At 43.6% G+C, this 24,459-nt stretch overlaps 3 protein-coding genes across 5 annotated transcripts in view; 2 read left to right on the top strand and 1 right to left on the bottom strand.

The window, feature by feature from the left end:
* The window catches only part of nrip2 (nuclear receptor interacting protein 2), a 15,447-nt gene extending 5,070 nt beyond the window's left edge, over window positions 1-10,377 (top strand). Inside the window, exons 2-6 of one of the 2 annotated variants that reach the window (XM_034526533.1) lie at window positions 3,884-4,222; window positions 5,606-5,688; window positions 6,523-6,629; window positions 7,793-7,845; window positions 8,787-10,377. In XM_034526533.1, coding sequence (XP_034382424.1) covers window positions 3,884-4,222; window positions 5,606-5,688; window positions 6,523-6,629; window positions 7,793-7,845; window positions 8,787-8,903 — 699 coding nt within the window. In that variant the 3' untranslated portion in view covers window positions 8,904-10,377. The remainder of the gene's footprint in view (window positions 1-3,883; window positions 4,223-5,605; window positions 5,689-6,522; window positions 6,630-7,792; window positions 7,846-8,786) is intronic. The other variant, XM_034526532.1, reaches the window with a different exon arrangement.
* A 3,611-nt stretch (window positions 10,378-13,988) lies between these two features.
* Window positions 13,989-20,223, bottom strand: itfg2 (integrin alpha FG-GAP repeat containing 2). Of its 2 annotated transcripts, none has more exons than XM_034526209.1 (12): window positions 19,903-20,208; window positions 19,115-19,210; window positions 18,998-19,039; window positions 18,719-18,899; window positions 18,513-18,652; window positions 17,845-17,993; window positions 17,667-17,761; window positions 17,534-17,587; window positions 17,060-17,151; window positions 16,833-16,950; window positions 16,184-16,274; window positions 13,989-15,124 (listed from the first exon to the last, which is right to left on the bottom strand). In XM_034526209.1, the coding sequence occupies exons 1-12, from the start codon at window positions 19,996-19,998 to the stop codon at window positions 14,917-14,919; spliced, it is 1,362 nt and encodes a 453-aa protein (XP_034382100.1). In that variant the 5' UTR covers window positions 19,999-20,208; the 3' UTR covers window positions 13,989-14,916. The 2 variants fall into 2 exon arrangements, with proteins under 2 accessions (XP_034382100.1, XP_034382101.1); XM_034526210.1 differs by having other exon boundaries at window positions 14,955-15,124; window positions 16,184-16,357; window positions 19,903-20,223.
* A 2,996-nt stretch (window positions 20,224-23,219) lies between these two features.
* Window positions 23,220-23,825, top strand: ascl1a (achaete-scute family bHLH transcription factor 1a). Its single transcript, XM_034526577.1, has one exon. The coding sequence runs from the start codon at window positions 23,220-23,222 to the stop codon at window positions 23,823-23,825; it is 606 nt and encodes a 201-aa protein (XP_034382468.1).
* Window positions 23,826-24,459: the final 634 nt, after the last annotated feature.

Raw genomic sequence — 24,459 nt, 5'->3', positions numbered from 1 at the left:
TGATATAATTCATAATTTCTCCCACTGAATTTCGCCAACTCTGATTCTAATTTGCCGAAGAGGATAATTACTGTTATTACTGTTAATAAATGTGTGATTTATGCAGCGAGTGCTCCGGTGGAACAGAGGACAGAGGAAGAGGCCAAAGGCAATCATAAAGAGGAGCTGATTGAATGTGATGAGTTCAGGTGTCGAGGAGCTCCACGTCGAGGACTTACAATGTTTTTATAACGCTCAGAGAAGATGAGGAATGATATGAGGAGAGGAAGATGGGAAGAGGTGAGATGCGTGGTAAGGAAATAAGAAAAGTAAAAGAAACGAGAGGAATAGGAGACGAGGGAGAAAGAGACGCACCGTGGGAAGGAAGGAAGAACGGAAAAGGGAAGAGGATGTGGAACAAATGATAAAGGAAATGAAATGAAGATAGGAGACGACCAGAGGAGAGGAATGAGAAAAGGAAGGATCTAAAGAGATGGAGAGAGGAGAGGAGGGATGTAGAGAGGAAAGGAGAGAAAGAGGAGAGGAGGGATGTAAAGAGGAAAGGAGAGAAAGAGGAGAGGATAGATGTAAAGAGGAAAGGAGAAATGTAGAGAGGGGAGGAGAGATGTAGAGAGGAGGGATATAGAGAGGAAAGGATAGATGTAAAGAGGAAAGGAGAAATGTAGAGAGGAAAGGATGTAGAGAGGAAAGGAGAGATGTGTAGAGGAGGGATGTAGAGAGGAAAGGAGAGATGTGTAGAGGAGAGATGTAGAGAGGAAAGGATATGAGAGATGTAGAGAGGAAAGGATGTAGAGAGGAAAGGAGAGATGTGTAGAGGAGGGATGTAGAGAGGAAAGGAGAGATGTGTAGAGGAGAGATGTAGAGAAGAGATGTAGAGAGGAAAGGATGTAGAGAGGAAAGAAGAGATGTGTAGAGGAGGGATGTAGAGAGGATATGAGAGATGTAGAGAGGATAGGATGTAGAGAGGAAAGGAGAGATGTGTAGAGGAGAGATGTAGAGAGGATAGGATGTAGAGAGGAAAGAAGAGATGTGTAGAGGAGGGATGTAGAGAGGATATGATGTAGAGAGGAAAGAAGAGATGTGTAGAGGAGGGATGTAGAGAGGATAGGATGTAGAGAGGAAAGAAGAGATGTGTAGAGGAGGGATGTAAAGAGGAAAGGAGAGATGTGTAGAGGAGGGATGTAGAGAGGATATGAGAGATGTAGAGAGGATAGGATGTAAAGAGGAAAGGAGAGATGTGTAGAGGAGAGATGTAGAGAGGATAGGATGTAGAGAGGATAGGATGTAGAGAGGAAAGGATGTAGAGAGGAAAGGATGTAAAGAGGAAAGGAGAGATGTGTAGAGGAGGGATGTAGAGAGGAAAGGATGTAGAGAGGAAAGGAGAGATGTGTAGAGGATAGGATGTAAAGAGGAAAGGAGAGATGTGTAGAGGAGGGATGTAGAGAGGATATGAGAGATGTAGAGAGGATAGGATGTAGAGAGGAAAGGAGAGATGTGTAGAGGATAGGATGTAAAGAGGAAAGGAGAGATGTGTAGAGGAGGGATGTAGAGAGGATATGAGAGATGTAGAGAGGATAGGATGTAGAGAGGAAAGGAGAGATGTGTAGAGGATAGGATGTAAAGAGGAAAGGAGAGATGTGTAGAGGAGAGATGTAGAGAGGATAGGATGTAGAGAGGATAGGATGTAGAGAGGAAAGGATGTAGAGAGGAAAGGATGTAAAGAGGAAAGGAGAGATGTGTAGAGGAGGGATGTAGAGAGGAAAGGATGTAGAGAGGAAAGGAGAGATGTGTAGAGGAGGGATGTAGAGAGGAAAGGATGTAGAGAGGAAAGGAGAGATGTGTAGAGGAGGGATGTAGAGAGGAAAGGATGTAGAGAGGAAAGGAGAGATGTGTAGAGGAGGGATGTAGAGAGGAAAGGAGAGATGTAGAGAGGAAAGGATGTAGAGAGGAAAGGAGAGATGTGTAGAGGACCATCACTGTTTCAGAGCCACAGCTGCAGCTGAGGGAAGGAAGGAGGAAAGGAATGGCCTAATCACTAGTTTGAAGTGTCCTCTGACAGAGAGATCTATAAATAGCAGCGGCTACTTCTGAAAGGTGTTCTTCCTTTTTAAGTGCATCACTTTCCGTGAGGTGTTAAAGGTGTCACAGCCATGTGGAGGTTGTACGGCCTCGGCCTCCCGGGGTTCCACCCCTTTCTGATTTATTGTTCCATACTTCCTCTTGTTGCTCGCTACTCATTTAAATTCAAGTCGTACTTTAACAGCACGATCAAGCTTTGCCGTGTGCATGTTAATCAGAGCAGAAACATTAACCACAGCTTCATCATCCACCTTCAGAAGGTCTGCTCATCCTAAAACAGCATAGTGAGAAGGAGGAGGAGACAGATGGGGATGTCTGTTCTCAGACCAGCACTTACACCGGTCACTTTATGGCTCTGCACATGCCGATGTTGGCTGGGGAGGCGGTTATTCAGCCAGTTATTATTCAGCCAGTTATTATTCAGACTCTTTGGCCCAGGAGCAAAGTTTCCATGAAATCTGACGTGTCGAAATGTCTTTTTTACGTCCTAAAATGAAACTTAAACTACAAATATATACATATATATGTATTATATACGTATAAATATATATAAGTATAATATATATACATATATTCTTTCTTCTCGCTCAGTTTTAATTAAACATTCACTTTAAGTTAGTAAACAACATGGCCACCGGGCTCGAGGAGCAACAATAAAGCCACAATAGAAACCCTTTGATGTCCGCTGACCTGAGACCAGTCTCTAGAATGGGCTTTTGTGACAGTTTGGAAGGCAATTCATTTTCTTTTTCCCTCACTGAAGCTAAAGTTATCATTAAAATCTCAGCGTCTTATTTTGTGAGGAGGAGGAGGAGGAGGAGGAAGAGGAGGAGGAGGAGTAAGAGGAGGAGGAGGAGGAGGAGGAGGAGATGAAATGCCACCTGCCGATGTTACGCTGGCTTAACAGCTCTCCAATAACCCACACAGAGAACAGTCTCACTCACTGCACCAGCAAAACAAAGGTGTTACCAATATGTAAGTGTGTGTGTGTGTGTGTGTGTGTGTGTGTGTGTGCATGTGCATATTGACCATTTATGGAGTGACACTTTTGCAAATAGAGGCAGAGAACCCTCGTGTTACAGCTCACAGGCAAATTAAACTACAACACACATTGTAGCTCTCTCTCACACACACACACACACACACACACACACACACACACACACACACACACACACACACACAGCAGCAGCTGCAGAGGAGGAACCGGTCCTCTTTCGTCCGACCCCTTAATTACTAACTTCCTTAAGTGTCGCTGCCTTTCTCAGAAACTGACAGTTGCTGAGAAACAAGCAGGAAGGCACCGAAAGAACGCTTTCAAAAACAACTGCGGTCGTTCACCTCGTGCACGATGCAGATTATATCAATTCTACCGGAGTTATGCCGACATGCTCCTTTAAAACAATGAGCTGCAAGCTATCTGTGACGTATCCGTTGAGGGAACAATACTATTTATCTGTTCTCCTCAACTCTATTCATCCTTTACTGGATGAGACTTTTAGTGTCCTCTGGTCTCAGAGATGTCTCACTAAGCGCGTGCGTCTGTATTATTTATTAATTGATTAACTGGTTCTTCCTTCGCTCTATAACTTTAGAACTCTCCATCCCAGTTCCTCCGAGGCGTCTTGTTTCGATACCCAAATATATTACATTCGCTGTAACGTAACGGTCAAGAAATGCATGACGAGAACCCGTTGACCATCAAGTCGTCCTCAACTAAACATCCGTGTCAGCCATCTTTTTTTTTGGTGGTAAACCTCCATCCCTTTTTTTCTCTCTCGTTGTCTCCCCCAACGCCCTCCAGCAACCTCACAGCATCGTGCAGCGCCGCCTGCTGGAGGGGAACATCACGCGGCTGCGAGGGGAGGCCCGGGACGCCAACGACAGGATTCGCTCCCCGCTGGCCGACTACAAGGACGGCGCCGCCGCCGCCGCCGCCGCCGTCGACGCCGAGGAGAGGAGCGAGAGCACCGCCGACGACTCCACGGAGGAGAGGGAGTCTCTGGAGGAGAGCGAGAAGAGCCTGCGCTCGGACGAGGAGGAAGAGGAGGAGGAGGAGGACGGCAGCGAAGCCGGAGCCAGACCCGCGGCGGAGAAGACGGAGAGCTCCGCCCTCCTCACGGCTCTGGTCGTTCAATGCAAGGTAGAGGCGGCGTTCTGCTCCCGTGACTCATCCCATCGTAGCCCACTCAGTGGCTGTCTGGTGGGAGCAGAACAACAGGGTGCTGAGTCACGGTGACCTGGTCCACAGGTCCACATGGGTCACACATGTAGACTATGGAGGGGGGGGGGGGGGGGGGGGGGGGGCTTGAAACTCTTCATCTTTCATGAAAGATGAAGGGAATAGTTAAATATCCTTGGGCCAGATGACAGATGTGAGGCCGACGGCTCCAGTGGACAAAGATTAAGAAATTATTTATTTATCAAACTCTCCAATCCAGGAACAAGTCCTTAATGGATACATGTTGCCAATATTTAACACTCAGATAAGGAGTGACACCAAAGACGGAGCCAATTTCGTCCCTTGAAACAAATCAACGCGGTGACCGAACACACATCTGCTCCCCGTGGTGTTAGAAGCATGGAGCACACACTGCCAGTGTATTTTTAAATGAGTAAACCACTTCAGACTCTTCTGGTGGATGCAGCGCTCTGCCCGGTTACTCATTGTGCTCGGCTCGGTCGCATCACCAACTTATTAAATGCAAAGTGTTCCTCCGTTACTCATTCGACGGCTATTTTTAAACCGTATATGGATTTCTGCTCCGCGGGGACGGAGACAAAAGAGCGGGTTTGTGGGCCTGCTGATAAGCCAGTGGATGTGCATGTGCATGTGCATGTGCATGTGGATGTGGATGTGCATGTGGATGTGCATGTGAGGACAAAGGAGGCTCAGTCCAGGCTGTACAGGGAGTGAGGGGTCAAAACAAGGCTCATGGAAACTGAACGTCTTTATTTCCAAGAGAGTTATATATATATATATATATATATATATATATATATATATATATATATATATATATATATATATATATAAATAGAAACACACCAATAGGCTGAAAGGTGCTACATGTTAACCATCACCTGCAGTGGCTGAAAGATGCAAAAGATGTAATATAATATAAATGTAAAGCTTGTAAAAGTTAAACCTACCGACGACTCCCTCGGTTAATATTTCATGCTCTGGTGATGCTTTTGAGATCATTAAGTCTTTTGAGGAGTCAAAGTGCACTCGACAAACGGAACCATGTCAACAACGTGAACTTATAATAATAATAATAATCTCTGCTCTGGCTTATATTTAACTGGATTATTAACCATTTAACGAACAAATAGTGAAACACAGAATCAATAGATAACGTTAGAAAACAACAAGGACCCGTCTTGGACACACTCCACCGATGGGAGGTGAGCGGTCGGCTCTTGGTTTATTTTGTGTACATGTGCTGTTGTGACTGGACGTTTCCTCACGTGCACAATGTGACACTCCCCCCCCCCCCCCCCCCATCTCTGTCGCCCCCCACAGTGCTGCGAGGCTGAAGTCAAAGCATCCATCAACACCGGCAGCCAACACAACCACATCTCCAGCTCCTGCTGCCGGAGGCTGGGGTGAGAACCCCCCCGCTCGTCACTGCAAACACACACACTCACACACACACACACACACACACACACATATATATATATATATATATATATATATATAAATATATATATATATATATATTTATATACGGTATATTATATATATATAATATATATATTATATATACAGTATATAATATGTATATATATCATATACATATATATTATATACATATGTATATATATATACAGACACACATATATAAATATATATATATATATATATATTTATATATATTTATATACGGTATATTATAAATATAATATATATATATATTATATATACAGTATATAATATGTATATATATTATATACATATATACATATATATTATATATATATGTATATATATATATATACAGACACACATATATAAATATATATATATATATATATATATATACACACACACATATATATTATATATATTTAAATAATATATATACAGCTTTAATACAGGAATCAGAATAAAAAGAACGATTTAAAGAATTTGCTTGAAATAAATAAGCTTTCAGGAGGGATGTAGTCGTGGCTATCATAAGCTCTGCAGGCTGGTCTTTAATCCCGATCCTTAAAGGCCAGACATCACCGTCGTCTTGGAGGAAAGATATTTAAATGCCAAACGAAGCCGAGCCTTTAGATCCGTGCACTTGCTTGTGACATTTTGTTCTCATATTAAATCCGATTTTTAAAGAAAAGGCACAGTAAAAGGTTAAATATCGTTGTTCTGTTTGGCTCATTAATGAAATTCTGGGAGACAGCTTCAGTATAAAATTAAATGTGTGTGTGTGTTATCAGACTGGTTCCCGTCCAGGACAGTTCACCACGTGGTGGGAGCAGCTCAGTGCCGGGTCTGCAGCTGCAGCTGGGCCGACAGACGGTCCAGTGTTCAGCTTATGTCAAAGGTAGGAGTCACACAAAATATATATATATATATATATATATATATATATATATATATATATATATATATGGAACTATTGATGAAAAGCCGTTGTTATGATATCTGTGAAGCAAAGCGGGGGTCAAGGGTCGAGGAAGCTGACTGGGTGCCGACGACAATGAGACGAACCGCAAGAAACCAGTTAAAGTTAAGATATTAAAAAGAAAGCAAATCCTATCTCGTCTTCTCAAAGCGGTAACCGGAAATAACCGGAAATAACCATTAAATAAAAGGACGTTCACGTCTTCCGTGTCCGGTCGTTTTCTTAAAGAACAAGCGGGGAGGATAGTTATGGTGACGTCATCGTGGCTGAAGCGTTGCCAACAGTAAGCCGACTTCATGAACAGAAAACCCCAAGTTTCATGAGATGAGACAAGGACTTTTTCTCTTCTTCAGTTTTCTTTTAATTGGATTTTAGGTTATGAAGTTTCCGTTATTTCAGCTGGAGAAAAAAAAAAAGCACATTCATCATGGATGTTTTTAGACGTGAATAGAAATATTCAGTTTGTTTTGACACCACTCTCACGTTTCATACATGAAGCTACAGCCGTAGCAGAAAGAAATCAGCCAACCAGCACCTCTGAAACACTTAATCAAACATTGCATGTTGTTTTTACACTACAACCAGATATAAAGTGTTAATTAGTGAGCTTTAGAGGTGGCGGCGCAGCACGGAGCCAGGAGAGCTGTTTCCCACTCTTTGTAATCTTATTGCTCAACTAACGAGCTGCTGTTGCCTCAAATGTACCGTTTAGACGTCAGAGTGGTATCAAGAGTGGTATCAAACAAAGATTATATTTTCAAAGCCCCAAACCATAAAATTACAGAGTTATTGTGTCCTTGCTTTCCCCTTTGTTATCCGGTCCTCACAAAGACAGAAGAACAAAGACACACACACACACACACCATTGTTTACGCTGCCGTTCTCGTCTGGACCTTCTCTCTAACTCCTCCGCCTCAGTGAACGACTCTTTCACGGACATTAAATTCTTACTTTGGCTCCGCTGCTTCAAAAAGCACGTCCTCACAAGTACAGATAATCACCAACGCACGCGTGTTCAAATGAGGGCGTTTATGAATCGTAATGCACTCATGAAATCGCAGCTTTCCTGTTTCCCCGTGCAGAGGACGAGGCGGTCGAGCTGTGCCTGGGTCTTCAGACTCTGTTGGAACTCAAAGTAAGGTCCTCTTTTGCTTTGCTGATATTTAGAAAGCCTTATCTGTTGGTGTGTGTGTGTGTGTGTGTGTGCTTTAAAGAACCTGCTGCCTATAAATAATCTTAAAAATAGGCTAAAAAAAAAGAAGAAATCCCATTAGAGGGGGAGAGATTCCTAAAAGAAGCTGTACCGTATTTGGTGTTATCTAAAGGGAAAGGCTGGTGGTGTTATTTTAGGGGCCCGGCTATCTGCTCCACCCCCCAGTGTGCAGGTAAAACCCAGATAAGAGCGAATTGAGGACATCTTGTGACATGGAATTGTTGAAATTGCACATATGAAAATGCAATTTAAACCTCATAAAAAAAAAAACTGGGGCGCACACACACACACTTACTCTCACTTAACGGCCTTGCGGGGACCTGAACTCTCAGAGTGCCCCTCTGGTCTCAGTATCATCTGCGGAATCTGGTTAATATCCTCAGAAAATCTAATCGAGGAGCGGCTTGAGGACATTGAGGCACATGAGCTCTTTGTTCTTAATTTAGTAAATTAGCCCTTCGGGACTTTGTAATGTTAGACGAACATTTATTTCCCTGTGATGAGCTCGCTCTACACATTTCCATAAACAATATATACTAATTAAATAGGATTACTGGCTAAATCACACTTGGACTGAAGAATATAATTAATCTAAACATAATATGCTCATGAAGCACAATTGTTTACAACCTTCTCGGCTTGTGTGTCCTAAAAACAAAGCAATATCTTATTATTACGTTATTTTTCCTTCTCAGATTGTTAACTTTGAGTAATTCAATAGTAAAACTATCCAATATTCCATAGGAAACTACAGTATGTATAGAAATACATTTGATTTTAAATGGTATCCTATTCAGATTAGTGGTGCGGCCCCCATGTTGGGACCCCTCGATGCCCCGCTGACCACGTGTTTCCTCTCACAGTGCCGCCTGGACCTGGGCAGTCGGGTGCTGAAGCTGCAGGGCTACGGCGACGAGCTGCCCTTCCTGAACCCGTCGACCGACAGCCGGTGCCAACGCGACACCAACGAGAACCTGTGATGCCCCGACCGGACAGCGGCGGTGGCGGCCACTTCCTCGAATCTCCGGCGGTTGCAGCGACGCGGGTCCGATTCCCGGCGTCTCTCACACACACCGCCGGAAAACGGATGAGCATTCGCCCGCCGTCGTCCATCGAGTTTTACATCGACGTGTTTGCAGGACATTTGCCATAATTATCTCTCATATTGAATTAGTCTAGTTTACAGATCCGGGAGCCGGTCCAATCTCTATGAATCTAATCATTCTTTATGATTATATCGTGCATTCAAATCTAATTCCTCTGTGGAGCTGCTCGGGTGCACTGAGGCTCTCTAAAAAAAAGGGGGAAAAAACATTATAATCATTTTACGTACATATTTTGTGATTTGGCTGTAAAAAAAGTACTTAAAATCATCAAGTAAATAAAAAAAAAAAAAGTGTTAAATTGTAAATCATTTCAGTTTAAACTGTGTCGAAAGGAATTGTTTCATACTTTGGGGACACATGCTAGTTAATTTCTTACGGAGACGACGGATAGCCGCTTAGCTTAGCTTAGCACAAAGACTTGAAACGGGTGGAAACAGCTAGCATGGCTCTGTCCAAAGATAACTCGCCTACGAGCGTCTCTAAAGCTCACGGTGTTACACATTTGTTGAATTCGTACAAACACTGAATCCATCCCTTTTCCAGGCTTTACGCTAAGCTAAGCTAACCGACAGACATGAGAGAGGTAGCATCTTCTCGCTGTAAACGTGTTTCCAGACCGTCAAACTATTCCCTCTAAAAATCAACACGACCGGTCTGAAACGTGTCGGTGCTCAGGATCCCCTTCGAGAGGTTTTTTAAAGTCTTGCGTAATTAGGTTTCACGGTTTCTCGCCCAGAACTTTAAATAGCGATCTGGAGGAAAACGTACTTCTATTCAGCTTCGTAAAAAGGAGACTGATGTGGTTCAGTTTTACAGGAGCCCCTCTAATAATAGTTGACTACAAAAACATACAGAAAACATTCCATCTGCATGACTTTGTAAAGTTCTGCCTTTGTACGAGTCTGCATGTTTGTGTACTAGTCTGATTGTGTGTGTGTGTGTGTGTGAGTGTGTGTGAGGCCCCCCCCCCCCCCGGCCTCTTTCAGGAGATCTTCATCGCTCAGCTTTTACTTTTTCTTTTTTTTTTTTTAAATACACAGTGCCACCTGCCTTTCTCGTCTCTCTGTGTTTTCACAGCGTGGAGAGTCAAGAACCGCCTCAGATCATTCTGTGCTTTAATAACACCCGAGCCGGGCCGTGCCGTGCCGAGCCGTGCTACAGTATCCTGCCTGACCTCTCCACGGAGGTCATCCACGCGTAGACTTGTTTCTCTTTGATGTACCAGTGAACCTTCCTACGCCGTATGAAAAGGAAATCGATGTGCGACAGAAACTTATTTTTGGTGTTTCTCTTCTTTCTGAACAGTATTTTCTCTGCCTAATAATAAAAAAAAACGTATTCTGGCTAACTCTGCATTCCTCATCTTTAATATTAACTGAGCAACGTCATGTGAAAGGGCAGCAGTTCAACGAACTGTGTGGGTCATGTGAGCCAGCAGCCTGGTAGTGGGAGGGCTCCACTGGGAGATTTACTGGACCTCGCATTGATTCCCATGGTCAGTACTAGCTAGACGCCCGTCTGCTGTACGTGCCCCTCGCTGATCACCGTCTGCTATATAAAGAAACAGAGAACGCAGACGTTCCCACAGCATCAGATGACCCCTGTGACCCTCAAACGGGACGTAAAAAAACACGAAAAAGGTTTGTCCCTCCTGGGCTCCTGTAGAAACCTGCCGGTGCACAAACCAGGAATGCTGTTGGCGATGTGCAAACCACTGGATACGATACAATAAATATGTAATTAACTTAATTAATAATCAAGCTACATTAAAAAGCCCTAATTTAAAAAAAGAAATAGAATTGTTCTGGTAATTTAGCAGTTGTATTATCATCTTACTATAAGCACAATAAACACAATATTAGACGACAACACGAATGAGACCAGGTGGTAAACAGTCAGCTAAAGAAATGTCACCACCAAACAAATCGTTATTGTTGTTGTTACGTCTGCATCCGTCTTTAAAACCACATTCGTCTCCTCGCGGCTGTCAGACGATGTGCCCCCCTCCCCCCCCCCACACACTTTGCACACCACTTCCTGTTGCATGTGCAGCAGGTAACACCGTCGCTAGGAAAGCTCCGTTCGTCACACAGTCTGCTTGGTTTTAAGAACACAAACAGAGATGTCAGAAGGAAGCTGTATCCGTTGACCTTTTTGACCTTTTTGACCTTTTTGACCTGAGCTTTAGGCACAGGGAGGCTGTCCTCCTTTAGTCAGAGGGCAGACTGATCTGCAGGCGGGGATGACTAACAGAGTACAGGCTCTCGGTGCCCACGACATGGTGCACCGCCTGTGTGATTAACCAGCCGTGGTTTTGTATTTATGGATAATTATTGAGTAGAAAACTGTGTATTAGGAATGAATTTCCTACTGTGTGTGTGTGTGTGTGGCACTCACACGCAAACACGCGCCAATTTGTTCCCACTAAAGAAGGATATCGTAATATAGCGGCCGCCCGACCTCCGCTGACCTCTAGAGCCCCGCTGGCTCAACGTGACGCGTTATATTCATACGAAACTCTAACTTGGAGTTAACTTTTAGGTTAACTTCGCTCTACTTCACTCGTGTGGGCAGGAAGACTTTTCCTTTGTCTCAGACCTGAAGAGCAGCCAACTCCTCCGTCCAGTATTCACTTCCACAAATAGCTTCATATCTCTTTTTTTGTCCTTCATCTCTATCAAAAGCATCTCCTCCCTCCATCTATTGACACACACACACACACACGCACACACACACACACACTGGGGAATGACCCACAGGCCGAAAACCCCCAGAGAGACGTGAGGGGAGTATTGATGAGACCAGGTCCTCTTTGGGGGGGGGGGGGCTGTTATGTAACGTCGTGCCAGTGAGTGGGCGAAGCTGGAAGTGGAAGCATTTAAGCTCAAAGACTCACGTAGAAACTAACATGCAAATAGAGAAACGCTAAGTTATTGTTATCAACGCACTCTTTTCTGAACCGTAATTATTATTCATGACAGCATCCACTGGGACTGGAAAACAGATTTTTTTTTCTGAAAGCCGCAATGTATCAAACTCGTCACTGAATAATATTGAGTGTGAAAAAAACAAAACAAACATGGACGCCTCACGACATATTTAACAGGCAGAGAGGCGAACAACTCTATTTCTGAGGGAGCAATATTATTTACTCCTTTGTATAAAATAAAAACAACCCTGTGGCGCAATTGAGTCTGTACTGCATCTTAAAAAAGGCACTCCAAAATAAATAAATATTCATATATATATGAATACATATACAGTATATATATTCATATATATATATAAATGTATATGAATATATATATTAATATATATAAATGTATATTTATATATATATATATATGAATATATATACTGTATATATGAATATTATATACATTTATATTCATATAGTAATATATATATATTTATATATATACAAATATGAATATATATATAAATGTATATTCATATATATATATAATAAATGTATATATATATTCATATATATATATATATAAAAATGTATATTCATATATATATAATAAATGTATATATATATATATTCATATATATATATAAATATATATAAATAAATGTATGTATGTATGTATATATATATATATATATATATATATATATATATATATATATGGGGTTTCATCCTTTGATTCCTCCCGGCGAGCATGAGGGGGATGATGGAACCGATGAAAATGCAGAATTAAGCTTGACGGAGACTAAATTGGAAGCTGTTAATCAGCTGCTGGAGATGGAGCTCATGTCAAGCCCCGCCCCCCAAACATGTCTGTCAGTCAGAATCAGATCTACTTTACCACACCCAGCACCGGCTGCTCCACCAGGCCCAATGCGGGCATGAGCTGCTCATGTAAACTGGCAGGAAATTAGTTATGCCGCACAACAACATAATGTAATTATGTAAAGCACGGCCTAAAATATGACCACAGTGAATCTGTCTTGAGTCCAGAGTCTACTCAAGTAAAGTACCTCAAACTCTCCGTCCTCCAGGTCCGTTCTTTCAAAGCCATCATTAAAATAATAATAATAATTGAGCAATCAGGCTGCATGTATTTATCTAAACTCTCACACTGGGCATGTTCAGGTAAAACGGGTGCATCACGGTTAATGGGTCAAAACAAGTCTTTTGATTGGTGAGCACGACGGAGTTGCCGGGCGGATTAAGACCTGGTAGACTATTTGAAACCACAGGACCACCATGTTTAATTATCTATCTATCTATCTATCTATCTATATATATATATATATATATCTTCCTCATTGTCAGTGTTTTGGTTGATTTTGTATTAAAAAGTGTAATGAAATATTAAGTAAAGAGGTCAAAATGAAACAGAAAACTGCGGTTTACACGTGCAAGTCATCATTTTAAGTCTCAATTGTAAAAAATAAGCATGTCAGCATTTATCTGGATGCCCCGTTGGCACGAAGCGGCTTCACATGAACCTTTAAAGCCCATTTACACGATGTTTACTGCATAAAGAGAAATGTTATTTATAAAGTAGGTCAGTTCCTGTGTTGTTTACCTGGTTGAGAAAAGATCTGGTTCACCGTCTTTACACGTTTATCTCAATTATTTAACGACTGAGACGAGGAAAGAGCACAAACTGACGCCGTGGGGGAGACATGGAGGTGCTCATTAGAACTAATGCACTCATTAACTTACAAAGAGCGGTAATGAAGAAAAACATATAGCATAAAATTAACAAACCATTAAATAAAAATTTTAAAAAATATTTAAATTTAAATATTTAATGAAAAAAACTAATACTTAAATGGAAAAAATACATCTTAAAAGTATATTAAATAGAAAATAATAAAATAAAGTACTTAAAGCATAAATACACCCCCCCCCCCCCCACCACACACACACACACACACACACACACACACACACACACACACACACACACACACACACACACACACACACACACACACACAATGAACCAAAGTAATTGGGGCTATGACATCTTTCCATTTGAAATATGGCTCCATGGAAACCTTTTATGAAGGGAGAAATTAATACACAAATAACACAAATAACACACGCATCCAAGCTGCACAACAGGGTCCATCACTGGAAACCAGTAGAGGACTTATTATATTATACTAAACTATATTTATATATGATTCTGTTCTATTCCATCCTGTTATATTAGTTAGAAATATGTATTTCGACATTATATTTACTACCTCTCAGCTCATTATACATTTCATATCTCATTCTTTCATCATTTACTATATTATGTTAATAGATTCTGTCTTATTGTGTATTTATACCTCATATCTATACCAATACACACTAGGTGCCATTATATAATTGTATCATCAGTGTACGCTGTCACTTTACCTTTTGTGTCCTTATGTTCATTTTCTATATTTTATTGTATTGTACTCCTATTATATTTTTGTATACACTACTTAGTAATTAAATACACAAAAACGTAAAAAAACGGCTCACTTGAGATTTAAATTGTGAAGGCGAACAAAACACGGCAGCATTTAACAACTCCACCTGTGGAGCTCTGGGAGCTATGAGAGCTCTGGGAGCTCTGGGAGCTCTGGGAGCTCTGGGAGCGAGGAGGACGTGGTCCTGTGGGGGGACGGTTCCCCCACAGGACCACGGTTCCCCCACAGGACCTCGTCCTCTAAAGGGCAGAACCTCAGGAGAGATGAGAGGCACACCTGAGCCCTCGGTTACCCTTTACGCCGACACGCGCGGTCATCTATATTGCACGAGGGCGCCCGTACATACGGGTGGTTATGGGATGGCCGACCGCCAAGCCAAGCAACGCCGCCGTCGTCGTGCCGATCCACCCGGAGCGATCGGGTTCTGAGAGGAAAAGCAGAAAAGATCACAGCCGGCAGATTACAGACCTGAATAGTCAATAACGAGAGCAGCAGCACAGGAGACGGACAACCAGCGTTTATTAACAGTATTTACAGTCAGGGGTGTGTGTGTGTGTGTGTGTGTGTGTGTGTGTGTGTGTGTGTGTGTGTGTGTGTGTGCTAAGTCTGGGAATCCTTGTAGAGGACATTCGTCACCAGAGCTCTCACTGCTGCCGGGTCGTCGGTGTCTGAAACGCAGACGAAGATTAAAGTTAATTAAACATTTACGGGACAAAAAAAAAACCACGTTTATCATTCGAGATAAAAGTGATGAATAAAAAGGAAAAGATGTTAAAATGAGGAGCCACAAACGCGAGGTTCCTCATTCCAAATCGGATTATTATTAATAATGGTTAGCCCAGAATCACCATCAGCAGACCGAGGCGCCTCAACACCGACACAAAGTGTATTTTCATGACGATGAAATTAAAAAAACGCACTTTGAGCTGTTTTTCTGTTGCCAAAAACTGTGAACACGCAAAGCCAAACTTCCCCTCCGGTCCACGCTCGACATATCGGGCACATTTTAACATTTGTTATCCGTCTGCAGTTTTCTTTTTCTTCTCTCCCTTCCTCGTCTCCTCCTCTCTACTTCCTCGTCCCCTCGCCGGGTCAGAGGAAACCAACAACAGGCCCAGAGGCTGAATTATTAACAGAAGAATCAGCAGGAAACTGCACATTTTTATGATGTTGGCGTGGCGACGGAGCTTCTGTGACATCCGACATGAGCCGGTCAGACCGGAAAAGTCTAGAAAAACATTTTAAAAACTCAACATGCGGGGCTGGAAATGCACTTGAGCAGGTTAATGATCCAACTCAAGGAAATAATAACTAAAGAATCATTGTGCGCCTTCACAATGATTAACCTCATTAACGTGTTGACTTCGTTAAACATTGCGTCCGGAAAGAAGCCGGATGCAATTTTCAAAGAGATGAGAAACGAGTCAAACAATTATTATTGGTAGTAAATTAGATTTACTCTATTATTAAAGAGGAATAGTAGAAAAAAATAGCAAATTGGTTTCCTTAGAGAAATATACATTTCTTTGCTTAAATTGAATACTAATACTATCCACGGAAACTAAATCTTGAGGCCGTGCTAAATGCTAACATGCTGAGATTTGTTCATGAGCACAAAAACGCCGCCGAGGCTGATGGGAATGTTTTTAGTTCTGCAGGTTTCTGGTTATAAAGCAACGTATTGGACCATCTGATCAAAAAGGGGGCTTCCTGATTGGTGGACTCACCGACTCCCAGCGCCTTCAGGTGGCTGCTGAACTCGGGCTTCTCCTCCAGGACCCGTAACATGTTGGTGGACTCCATGCGCTCCAGCTCCACCTTCCAGTAGATGTAGATTTTGTGATTGAAGCTGACGTACACCAGACAGGGGCTGTTCTTACCCTCCTTACACGTGTACTGACCTGCAGCCACACACACACACACACACACACACAAAGAAAACACACTTATTATAGACGTGTTTTCACCCAATATGTGGAGGAAAGCGCTGTGATTTACTGCGTTATGTGAATCCCAATGAACGCATCAGCAGCCCTCTGCTGCCTGGATACTAAATGAGTCTTTGTGGCTTCCACCCTAACAGAGAAACCAGACTAATCTACCTTAAGGACCCCCCCTCCCCCCCAATGGCATCCGGCAGATCAAACAGAGTCTCTCTCTCTCTCTCTGATCCACTTACTGTAAATGTCATATTCGCTCCCTAAAGAGTTGAAAAGGAAGAAGACCAGGCGAACACAAAGCTCAACGTCGCCACCTACTGGTGCCACGAGGTGGCTGAAGTCCTAACCATGTGTTCACCCACTGGAGAGAATCTGATCCCATATAAAAAGGATCATTTTGGGGCCGAGGGAGGGGGTCAAGGATGAGGTCGCTCACCTGCACAGAAGGCGTTGACGTTCTCATCGAACTGGAAGCGCACGACCGTCCGATTGTGGTCAATGATGTAGGTTTGACCGTCCCAGGCGCACGCCACCACCTCCTCTCTGCCGTCTCCCTGGAGGAAAAATTAATTAATTAATTAAAAAACACACACACACCCTCGCCGTGATTATCAAATATGAGGAAAATGGAGCTTTCGTACACATAAATATACACAAACTCACGGTAACGTCGAGCTTCTGCAGCGCAAACAGCTGATGGTCCACCTGCACGGACCACAGCAGCTGCTCCGAGCTGTCCATCAACTTCAGCGTGCCTGAACATGTGGAGGTCAACAAGAGATTTTAAAAGTACGTCTGTGTTCTGAACGAAGCTCAAGAGACACCGAAAATAAAAGATTTCTGGCAAACCCCGAAGCTGAGAAGTTTAATGTCTCCTCTGAGAAATTAAATGTGTGCGGTCGACTGAAAACAATAAAAAGCTCAATATTTATTATAAAGGAAGCAAAATGATTTGAACCAAAAGGGCTCAGAGTGCAGCTCCGGGAGGCTTTAACACTTTATTATATTAACACTACAAAACACACACAATGAAGCCTGAAATGAGCCTGAAATGCAGGGACAGTTTTCTCTTAATGTTTTCTCCTGACTGAGGACCTGACTTTTTAGGTGTCTAAAATACGCTTTTCCATGACTCACCGTCTAGAGTGCAGAGAGCAAACAGGCCACATGTAGACGATTCCTCTTTGGAGCCTGATGGAAGACACAAGTCAAATAAACGGTTCGATTCCACCGAAAAGGTCGTCGACATTAAAATAAAAAAAAAACTGACCTTTGCTGATGCTGCCGATGAGATGAGTGGAAACGTTCTTGTTGTGTATCCGCCCGGTGGTCAGGTGGAGAACTACATCTCTGGAAGGCCCCTCGCTGTGAAGAAATCTAAATCAATTAAAATCACAGTTTTCTCACGTCGACGCCTTCTGTAACTTTTTTGGGGTGGGGGGGGTTACCTCCCGGGGGTGGCCGGGGCTTCTTCTCCGGAGCCGCTGGAGTCCTGTTGAGTCCAGGAACACAGCAGGATGGCGTAGCCACAGCCGGGCTGAGACACCATCAGCTCCGGAAGACCCTCTGGACCCGGGTTCACCGACAGGCTGTCCACCTGCAGCGCACACATTCAACTGACTTTCACCTCGTGTGGTTAGAGAAGCTTTCATTTGCCTGGACAGGAAGGCTTTATTTTCTAGGTTCATTAATTAAATTAAATTAATCTTACAGTATGGATAGTGAGGTGAGGACTTCCTTTATCGACATACATCACAATATGCTAAATGTATGGAGACTCTTTAGATTTAGTCAATAAAATGCCAACCACAAGTTCCCAAAGTCCAAAACTAAAATGTAAAAGTAGAGAAAAAGCATTTAAAAAAACAAGAAAAATAAACGTTTGATTTTACTGCGCAATAAATTACTTTTGGTGATTTAACTGCTTCTCCAAATTGTTGCAGATTTATTTGAGATTACAAAAAAAATACAATAAAATAGCGGGGCATATTACATTTAAGAATTTAAATAATAAAAGGAAATGTAAAAAATTAAAATAAAATAAAAGTGTATACAGTGCATCTAAAGCGGTGCCAGGTGTATTGCTGTAAAGAAGAGCTTCACCCATAACTCATACCTGGCCCTCCAGAAGCCACTTCTTCAGCAGGACCAGCTGTCCGGATCCGGGCTCGGCGCCGTCGGCCGGCTCCTCCCAGCGGAACGCTCGCACCACCCGGTCCGTGTAGCCGACCACCAGCTCGCTGCGGCCGTCGCCGTCTGCAGGGGTCAAAAAGGTCAGGAAGCGAGGACACACGTGGAAGAGGAGGAGACGAGGTCATTTACCGATGTCGCTGATGAGGATGACTTTGGTGTTGGCCGGGATGTGTTGGGTGAAGAGCGGCTTCTGGTCCTCCGAGGACGTGAACTCGTGCTGGCTGGAGGAATCCGCTTTGCTGGCGGCGGCGACGGCTGTCAAGTCGAAGAGGTGAAACCAGCCCTCGGCGCCCACGGCGACCACGAAGTTCTGCCAAACGGGAAAAGGAATTAAAAAAATTTAACGATGATGGGGAAGTTTCACAGAAATATTCATGCTGCGCAGGCGCCGATCGTTCCACAACTCACCTTTCCTTTGTTGCAGACGTCTCCGACTGCGACGCAAGTCAGCTGCCATAACACAAGATATATGAGTATATATATATATATAAATATATGAATGAGCTGCCTCCATGTTTTACGCACCATGCCCACGCAGGTCCTCGTGACCCAGGGTTTGGAGTCGTCGTTCTTGTAGACCAGCAGCTTCCCGTTGGTGTCGCCCACCACCAGCTCGTTGAGCTGCAGCGAATGGAGACAAGACGGCTCTTTTACTTTAGTCGTGGGTTTATGGCCCGACATTTTATTTTGAAAAATCGCAGAATACTTCATCATAGAGTCTTTATAAACAAGAGAAGCCACAACGATGTGTGTGAATGTCGTCTCAGGGTGGTTGAAAAGAAGACAACAATAAGGAAAAAGCTGCATGCGCTCTGAATTCATGCTCCCAAAACAACAGATTGAGGCATTTTATTGCATCTTCATCAGATTATATAATGCATATTTATATAATGAAGCCCTAATATCAATGACATGCAGACAAAATTCATCACAAATTGAGAAAATGAAGATACTGCTGATGATGACATCTTCCAATTGATTTTTTTTTGTGTCTGAGCAACTGTCCAAAACCCCAAAGACATTAAAATATAATAACAAGAATTTAAAATGTTCAAATGTTCAGATATGAGAACCGTATTTAAATATGTTGCACACGGAACTTTTGTTTTGTGACCTTATTTCTGCAGGAAGACATTAAGCAAATAAAAAAAGTCAGTCAAAAAAGTATTGCAGTGAAATTACAAGCATGCTTTGAGCATTTTTAAAGTACTCGATCTGTATCCTTATCCAGGTTCCTTGGGTCCTTTCCTCGACCCCCCCCCCAAGGGAACCAACTGGGCCCCGTGAGTGATGAACTGGTGCAGCCTGCTCACCGAGTCGTTGTCCGCGTCCCCCAGACAGATCGCGTGAGGGAACAGAGTTCCTGTGAAATCCAAACTGACTCGTTGAACGTAGTTTAAGGACCGCATCGCTCCGATCGTGAGGGGTCTTTATTTAAAAACCCTTAAAGGAGCTACAGGATGACGTAAGCTTCTCCTAAAGAGCCCGATATAACCTCTTATCCTTCATATCTAACTGTTTTATAAAAAATACAAAAAATACTCTGTTGGAAGCGCCGTAAATATGATTAAATAGACGGTTGCATGGCTGGGTCGTTGCTAGCTGCTTCCTAGTAAACACAAGCACGTGGTCTTAGAAAGTACGGCGGCTCAGTGGAGCCAAACCGTGTACTTCGCGCTTGTTCAAATGCCTTATAACAAGGTTTTCTATGAAAGTATACGCATTATATATTAAATTCACCCCCCAAAAAAGCGTTTTAACAACTGTGATTTGATAATTAATATTAAAAAAATGGTGTTTCGATATCAATCTTTGGGGGGATTTTGCAAACAAATATATTTTACTGATATAAATATAGTATATATATATATATATAAATGCTCTTTCTGTCGACTTTATAGTGAAACAACCTAACTGATATATTGCCTAATATATGTGTTAGAACATTGCTGTTCCTCTTTCACTGCTTTATAGATATTTTGTTTGTGTGTGTATATATATATATACAGTATATATACAATGTATATATGTAGTTTTGTCAAATGTGGAGAAGTGACCTCCAGCGTGAAGTCCTACTGGTGGCCACTAGAGGGCGACATTCAATCACAACTTCTCATGTCGGGCAGAAAGCACCGAAGAGGGAGGAGGTGTTTTCCATAAACACCAAAAACACCAAATAGAAGTTCATTACAGAAATAATCTTTTGGAAAAACTCACTGCAACAGGTGGTTTGATTGTGTGTTTGCCCTTTCTTCTCCTCCGTTTTATTTCCTCTCACTTTATTATATGTTATTATTGTTGTAGCTAATAAACATATTTATGTATTAAAGTTGGGAAACACAAACATCTCATAGTAACTTTAAGTGTATACTTTTAGAGTATATTCTCACCTTGCTAAAAGATTTACACCAATCTAATGTTTTATATACAACAATGTAAATAAGATGAATTAAACAAAAGTATCCATGATTTACAATATAAAATGTGCAAATGAAAGTACGTTTTTGCACATTTTATATTGTAAATTAAAAAGAGCACCTGCCGAAAGAAAACAAAACACTGTCAGAATAAAAACAGTTTTTTAATGACAAACAAATTGAAAGATTATCCCTCACATCACACACAAAGATGCTCTGGATGATACGGGCCGCTTATGAGTTTTTTAAAAAAATTTTATTGTCTGCACAAAGAGAAAAGAGAGAGAGAGAGAGAGAAATGCAGAAAGTGGTTAAAGGAGAACTCGGGCGCCCAGATGTCATATTAATTATTACACTCGGCTATGACTGGAAAGCCCCTCGATAGAGAGAGAGAGAGAGAGAGAGAGAGAGAGAGAGAGAGAGAGAGAGAGAGAGAGAGAGAGTCCTCACAAAGCGCTAATTGGGCTCTGGAAGCACACTGACAGGCCGTGGATAGGTTTCAGAAAGCCGGGCCGTGGTGAGGGGGCGCGGGGGGAGGCTGAAAGGAACCCACGCTTCTTTTCTAAACTCTCTTGCTGGGCGAGAGAGAGAGAGAGAGAGAGAGAGAGAGAGAGAGAGAGAGAGAGAGAGAGAGAGAGAGAGAGAGAGAGAGAGAGAGAGAGAACAAGGGGGAGGGAAAGAAAAGAAAGTATTGGTGGCGGTGCGTGCGTGTGTGATGGGGGGGTGGGGGGGGGGGGTGGTGTCCTCAGTGCAAGCTTCTTTTTTATGTCAGTCAAAGCAAAAAAAAAGTGCACAATTTATTACTATCACGTCTCCAGGGAATCACGCGCAAACACAAGTCGGATTTCTCTCTCCGTGCGCGCGCACACATACTTTTATAAACAAATTAATTACGCGCAAGTTGAAAAAAAAAACTATATTTTTTTCCTCGGTTTTACGTCACATGCACGCGCAAACAGAAAACACACAGTTAGAGTTCGCTCTTGCTTTTTTTTTTTTTTTTTTAATCATCGCGCACTTTTTCAGCGCGACATTAATCGGGCGGGCACGGCGCGTCCGCGCTGCTGTAAGCGCGCCGGGTGTATCCAATCCAACACAAAGCTCCTGAAGGGGCCCTCGACCCATCCGCGCTCCTCCGTTCCGCCCTGTGCGCGGCGGATGATGCGCTCCAATCAAAGCGGAACATTCCGCCTCGGACACACAATGGGCTCCGTGAAACGAGCGGCGTTCAGACGCGTCCGCGCCGATGACAATTAAACTAGAGCGCGCGCGGAGCGACTGATTGACACGCGCGTGCAGCTCTCCGACGCGGTCCAGCACCGAGGAGCGCAGAGAGCTGTCTTTCAGCACCACCGCTGGGCTCTGCAGCAACAACAAACAACAACAAACAAACAAAGATGAACGAATAACAGATTTGTCTCTCTTTAGGAATTATGATGTTTTACTTTTTATTCCTGCAGGGAAGAATCATATATATATCATATATTCTTCATATACAAACTCTGAAAAGCAATATATGACTTTTCATAGCACCTCTAACAACAAGTGCGCGTGTTCAGTGCAACAGAGAAGTCCTCAATTAACTTTACAAACTTTTAGCACTCTGTCAAAGTTACAATCTATTCGGCGAATGAGTCCTGAATGGTCCAATAGATATCTGACATCTAAAATAACTAAAAACTATATTAAATATACCAAATAAAAAAGAAAACAACCTGTTTGTGTTCCAGCATGAACACAAACAGGTTGTTTTCTTTCTGTAATGTTGGACATCTTGTCCTCTGGGTTCCGCTCCGCTCCGCCGGTCACCTCTGACACCCGTGATGGAAAGAAAGAAAGAAAGAAAGAAAAAAAAAAAAAACTCACCACGGACTGTTTGCTTAGTGCTTCAAGTGGCACGCGTCCGGCGCGCGCAACGCACCGGCACCGGGGCAGGAGCCCAAGGTGTATCCACGCGACCGGAGGGCGTGGCCAGCCCCCCCCCCCCCGGACCCCCCTCTTCATCCAAAGGCATTGAAAAGCAGTGGCGTCTGTCCTCGAGGACTCAGAGCTGCTTTGAGGAACGCGCGAGGCAGCAGCCCAGCGGTCTGTCCCACCCCCCCGCCCCCCCCCAACACTACAAAACAAGTGCACGTCAAACGGCACGAGCGGGACCGCACCGCCTCGAGACTTTTGGTGATTATTTATAAGTTTGATTTTTTTTTTTGTGTGGAATGGACTTCACAGCCAAGATGGAAATTAGCGTCAGCCACCAGCAGCAGCTGCTGCCGCCCGCGTGCTTCTTCTCCTCCGCGGCGGTGCAGAGCGTCCAGCTGAGCCCGAGCGGCAGCAGCCAGGGCAGCGGCACGTCGGGCTCCAAGCAGCCCAAGCGGCAGCGCTCCTCCTCCCCGGAGCTGCTGCGCTGCAAGCGCCGGCTGAACTTCGCCGGCTTCGGCTACAGCCTCCCGCCGCAGCAGCCGCACGCGGTGGCCCGCAGGAACGAGAGGGAGCGCAACCGGGTGAAGCTGGTCAACAACGGCTTCGCCACCTTGCGCGAGCACGTGCCCAACGGCGCCGCCAACAAGAAGATGAGCAAAGTGGAGACGCTGCGCTCGGCCGTGGAGTACATACGCGCCCTGCAGCAGCTGCTGGACGAACACGACGCGGTGAGCGCGGTGTTCCAGTCCGGCGTCCTGTCGCCCAGCATGTCGCAGGGATACTCCGCGGACATGAACTCCATGGCCGGCTCCCCGGTGTCCTCGTACTCGTCCGACGAGGGCTCCTACGACCCCCTCAGCCCGGAGGAGCAGGAGCTGCTGGACTTCACCAACTGGTTCTGAGCCTCCATATTAAAAAGGTAAGAGCACTTCAAGATACCAGAGTTTATATCAAGATGCCTTTATGGGCGCACAGCCTGAACAGTGCTTAACCTTCTCCTCCTCCTCCTCCTCACAGACATATGGATCAACTCACTTTCCCGTTGAAGTGCGCGTGGGCTCGTCCCGGAGGAGGCTGCGTCCTCGAGACCAACGCGCATCGTCCTTTAAGGCCCGGTGCTCCCGGACCCACAGAGACAGAACCGGCCTCAACGTCCCCGAGACCTCGGGGGGGTAAACCAGGCCGGAGAGCAGCGCCAACGGATTAAAGGAAGACGGTTCTCCTGACAGCGTGGGAATCCAAGCTCCTGTGCATTCGATAAACAAACAACAACAACAACAACAACACAAACCTAAAGTGAACTCCTGCTCTGCAGCAGCTATTAAACACATTATTTAAAACTCTTCAACTATGCTAAACCCAATCACAGAACACCAACCCGTTGGTACAACTCTCAAGACGTTTTAATTCAGAAAATGCTTCCAAGTCGCGAATTTATTCTATAAAATACTATATCAAACGCTTTTTTTGGGAAATATATTAAGCTATTTTTGTATGTAAGAGATTTATAGATGTTTTGTACACATCCTTTTTGTA

The sequence above is a fragment of the Cyclopterus lumpus genome, chromosome 23 (assembly GCF_009769545.1).
Source record: "Cyclopterus lumpus isolate fCycLum1 chromosome 23, fCycLum1.pri, whole genome shotgun sequence".
In the NCBI taxonomy this organism is placed as follows: Eukaryota; Metazoa; Chordata; class Actinopteri; order Perciformes; family Cyclopteridae; genus Cyclopterus; species Cyclopterus lumpus.
This window is presented reverse-complemented; position numbering and strand designations above follow the sequence as displayed.

Excerpts from the sequence above, each read along its gene's own strand:
- itfg2 (XM_034526209.1), bottom strand. The coding sequence starts at position 19,998 with ATGCGGTCCTTAAACTACGTTCAACGAGTCAGTTTGGATTTCACAGGA. Across the intron at positions 18,900-18,997 it reads ACGTCTGCAACAAAGGAAAG|AACTTCGTGGTCGCCGTGGG; the intron begins GTGAGTTGTGGA and ends CCCGTTTGGCAG. Across the intron at positions 17,588-17,666 it reads CATCGGCAGCATCAGCAAAG|GCTCCAAAGAGGAATCGTCT; the intron begins GTCAGTTTTTTT and ends GTCTTCCATCAG.
- ascl1a (XM_034526577.1), top strand. The coding sequence starts at position 23,220 with ATGGACTTCACAGCCAAGATGGAAATTAGCGTCAGCCACCAGCAGCAG.